General features: G+C 35.3%; 1 protein-coding gene across 1 annotated transcript; it reads right to left on the bottom strand.

The window, feature by feature from the left end:
* Positions 1-1,018: 1,018 nt before the first annotated feature.
* LOC109021919 (UPF0481 protein At3g47200-like) lies at positions 1,019-2,290 on the bottom strand. Its single transcript, XM_035690633.1, has one exon. It carries the CDS (start codon positions 2,288-2,290, stop codon positions 1,019-1,021), a length of 1,272 nt encoding a protein of 423 aa, XP_035546526.1.
* Between the last annotated feature and the right edge of the window lie 2,634 nt (positions 2,291-4,924).

Here is a 4,924-nt window from a genome sequence, read left to right as displayed (position 1 = left end):
CTGTTTATATAGCCTCGGCCCTCCCCCCTTTGGATAACACAACAAACGTATTCTTTCTCTCAATGTGTCGGTTATTTTTAGTCCCAACATCTAGGCTGTGGAATTTGTAAGTGTTACTCTGGGCTTACCAAGTAGCACACTCCACCATCGATACAGAAGGACTTCGGATGAACAACAACGACAAAGATAAAAAATTCGTGAAACAACTACACTACATCTATGATTTGCCAATGGGGTAACATCGTTTCCGCTATGTGCTCTGATGTAGTATTTCTAACATGACAATTATTGTCCAAATAAATCATTCATCATAATTAAAGATGCTTATTATAGAAGCATAGCGTGACGTATTCAAATTAGATCTTCTGTCAAAAAAATACAATTACAAAAAATATTATAACCAAACATCTGAAAACATTTTTAGGATAATACTTACGTTCAAATGACAAGCAATGTCGAAAAAAATGTCTTTCTTTTTCTTTTATTTTTCAAAACAATTGGAGGAAAAGGAAACGAAGTGATCAATGTGGAATGTATCTATCTAGATATAATAAAGTGAAATGCAGCCAAACTATAAAAAGACTAGTATCAGTGCTCTTGTTATCTCCTTAACATGAACTTTACAATTGATTTCACTAAACCAGTTCAAAATCAGCGGATCATTCGACATAATCAATTCATTTTTTACGTATCATTAGAAGACATCCTTGAAAGTGAAAACAATAGTTCTTTCTATTCCCAAATCACATCGAAGATAGGATAAATAACACATCACAAATACTCTTTTTTTTTTTTTTTTTTTGTAATGACAACAACTTTACAACTGATTTCACTGAAACAATTCAAAATCATCTGCCCATTGGACATAATCAATTCATTTTTCACATATCATTAATTATAAGAAATCCCTAAAAGTGAAAACAATATTTCTATCTATCCCCAAATGACATCGAAAAGAGGATAGACTGAAGGGACCGATTAATACACAATAAGTTCTGATAATTAGATTGCAATATTGCTAACCTTTCATGGTATACAAAGTTTGTAAGAAAGAGAGGATCAATAGGGTTATAGCGGCCAATGTCGAAAGAAAAACCCAAGGCGTGTTGAAATAATTGCGCACAAGCACAGCACGCCATCTAGGCCACCTGCGGTTGCAGTATCCATTTACATTGTGGCAAAGCTTTCCGTAATAGAAAGTTTTGACATAAGTATTGTGGTAGAGCTTATTGAAAAACTGAACCGCTTCCTTTCGATTTGACCAGCTATGAATAATCTCACTCTCGCAAAGTATGTCCACATCCTTGGTAGTGTTGATGAGGTTGTCTATGAGTATGGCATAGGAAGTCAACCACGCTTCACAGTCGGTGTAGCATTGTTCAAAAGCGATCAGATTTCGAAAAGCTGTTTCTGTTGTCTCTTGGATTAGTAATGGAGGAATTTTGAGGACCCCATCATTGAATTTTATGTCCAATATGCTTTCAGATGTACCCTTCACGAATTTGATTCCAGCCTCCACGAGGCCTGTAGCAGAAGGCATGACTTCCCAATATTCTGAGTTGCTTTCTTCCACTTTAGTTGATGAAACCAACCATTTTCTCAGTAGGTCGACAATGTGCTTGATGTCTTTGAGAGGCAAGATTTCGGTAGGTGGTGTGGCTGAGAAAGTTGTCCCAAAAAATTGAATGGCAAGTTGAAGTAAAGACTCGGTATGGGTTTCTTGTTTGGTCATGTTGAACAAGCGCTCGAGTACAATCCAAGGAACTTGGTTTTCTAGTAATATCAAGTCATGGGCTAGAAATTGAAGCATGCAAGACATGGTAAAAATAGGGTCTTCTTTTTCTCTAAGCTCCTCGTAAGCATACTTGCGAAAAAGCTCAATAATGAAGCAGCCATCAATTAACAAGATTTTGACAAATTCTTCTGGAGTGTATTTAATTGATTCGGCATAATATTGACGAGCCACTTTCTCTACTTCCTCGATGGATTTGACCAAATCTATCACCCTTTTCTTACCTGTCTCTAAAGTGTGTAATCGAGAAATAAGACATTGCAAGTACTGTAGTTTAATTTTTTCAACGGCTTTCAAGTTTGGATTGCCATCATGGTGAAGAGGGCCGAAGGAAAACGCATCAGGGATAAATGCTTTTTCATTTTGCCTATAGAGTATATTGGGGATCTTGAAGATGAAACTCTTTGGTGGCACAAGCGAATCATGGAACATCGTTTCTTCAATTGAATAGGCCAAGCCTTCTATGTTGATTATAACACTATCTCCACTCACCGACATTTCTAATCTTCAAAACAAGTGAGTAGGAATAACAAGAGGATCAAAGTCGATTGACAAGAAATTCATCCAAAAAATAGTATTAGAAATAAAGTTTTCTTAGCTCATGGTGATTAACGGATCTGCATGGGTAACACAAACAAGGAAGCTAAACTTACACTAGGACACAATATCAAGGATGATAATAGATATTAGATTCACTAGCTAGCACCCAATATATCTCACCTTAAAACCCTTTCAGTAGCACCAGATCGATGAAGGATATCTCACATAAGATTCAAGTCGTTGACCAAAAGAATAAGATGATCTTCATCATCATGAATCTATCTGATGACCTCTCAACCTTTGCTCCCAGGGATTAGGCAGCTAACTAAACGATCATAGCCTCCAAACTAGTCACGAGTTGAGGCCCGCGGTTTTGAAGTACCGGAGCTAGCTAGATTTGGGTTTGCCAATGGAGATGCTGCGCTTGAATTAAGATGCTGTCGACACAGAAAATTGTCGAGACTGAATGGTTAAATATGAAAACTTATTTGAATGTGATTTTTTTATTATTTTTATAGATATTTGTGAAAGTTGTTATCTTTTTTTATTATTTTGGACACAGGAATAGGTCAACTTTTTATTTAAAATATCTAATTAACATATGTTTTGTCTAATATTTCAACAAATGAGTTTTCAAATATATATACTCTATATATATCCGTTAACCTATTTTTTTTTTTTTATATCATTGATAAAGAAAGAGAGAAAAAGATCTAGCATCAAGTGTGAGAAGATAAATACCAATAAGGATTATATATATTATTTGTATTTCCCATGCATTTTATATTTCAATACACACACTGACACACTGAATCAATTAAATGTGTTATTGTCTTGCTGAGGAGACATATATCATTTTCCTTAAACATTTGAGAAATATATATCATGATTACTTTCCTTATTAATACCAAAAAATAAAAAATAGTGCTTGTTTTTTCAAGGATTTAATTATAAGTTTATTTGTTAAAAATTTATATAGAAAACCGTGAAGATAGCTAAAACGTCTTTATATGGGTTCTTTAAACCCAAACCCATCTAGAATCAAATTATAAATTAATTTGGTATCTCTCTCGCCTAAGAGTGTGTCTATCACGTTCTGATCTCTCGTTGATGCCATATATAAAGCATAATATCGTCTAATTAAAAAAATTCTTTCACTTTAGTTGAGCGACAACATATATAAATACAGTCATGTGACAATAATGCCTATGTGGTTGAGCTATATGAAGACATGCCCATTTCCCCACTTTAATGTGGCAGACCTCTTTGAATACTACCCATGACTAGATGAGCCCTTATACGTCGGTAATAACTCGGGGTCGAGTTTTGTTTTAACACCTCCTTTTCCTCTTCTTCCACCCAAGTGCCACGCTTAGCAGAGCTAGAAATGCTAATTTGTTTCTTTAACATGCATTTTTTTTCTTTTGAGGAGAAAGAGAAACGAAATCTAAATATGAAATATTGCAAACACATTACAATCTGATTCTGAGAAGTAAAAAGCATCCTTACCCTAGCTAAAGAATGGTCGCCTACATCATCGATCGCAAACAGAATACCTCTGTTCCAAACACAACATAGAACCATTAGCAGCACAAGAAGACGATAACAAAAATTATAATAATGTTGTCTGTGAACATTAATAAAGTTGTAATCTCTAATTATAATTCATTGATAACTGGTTGAGGAGACGAGCAATCGGAAACAGGGCTATTCGGGTCGGGTAATCTACCAATGAAATTGTATAATCGGAAGCATGCTTTATCAGGTCGAGTCAGAAAAACTGTATCGTGTCGGTAGGTCGGATGAACATGCTTTTTGAAAAATAAAAAATAAAATAAAAAATTCATACCACCTGTCCAGGCTCTTATGTTCTGCCGTCAACATCTGCTAAAAGGAAACCATAGACCTGGGTATAATTTATTGAAGGGATTAGCTATCCCTAAAGGTACAGACAACTGACCAAAGCTTTTGCAATAGATCAAGCGAAAAAAAATGAAAAGAGATGCAGAGGCAGAGGAAGAGGCAGCAGATCTAAGGTTATCGGCTTCTGGACGAATTGGGCATTCCCAACAAGTCAACACCCCCACCATCACCACAACTACTACAGATGTATGTGGCTCGACCTCAGATCCCGTTATAGGAGGAGGTAAGGGAAGACTAAAAAGCATTAATTGGAATGAACTTATCTATACATATCATGTCATCCAGAAAATCACTACACAACTTGATAAGATATATATCCATAAGATTAGACATATAAATTTTAAAATTCTGTGAAGGGTGGAGAAAGCAAAAGGAAAGAAGATAATTAGCTGAAAGCATTTCGCTATATATGTGCATTCATGCATGTGAGAAAATGTTTAATTGCTGGATGGTTTTGGAGGCATTCTCTTTTGGATCATTTTGATTGAAATGTGCAGGTGTTGATTCTTGTGATTCTATGATAGAAAGAGAACGTGGCATTCAGAATGATGGCGAGTTTAATCTTGAAGATGAGGAGAATCTTAAGAGCAAAGGAACAGTACCAGTTATTAATTGATCTGCAGGTTCCAAGGAACAGTACCAGTTATTTTATAATTTTGTTTATACATA

The sequence above is a fragment of the Juglans regia genome, chromosome 6, assembly GCF_001411555.2.
Source record: "Juglans regia cultivar Chandler chromosome 6, Walnut 2.0, whole genome shotgun sequence".
Lineage (NCBI taxonomy): Eukaryota > Viridiplantae > Streptophyta > Magnoliopsida > Fagales > Juglandaceae > Juglans > Juglans regia.
Note: the sequence above shows the minus strand (reverse complement) of the source record. Positions and strands in the feature narration are given on the sequence as shown.

Excerpts from the sequence above, each read along its gene's own strand:
- LOC109021919 (XM_035690633.1), bottom strand. The coding sequence starts at position 2,290 with ATGTCGGTGAGTGGAGATAGTGTTATAATCAACATAGAAGGCTTGGCC.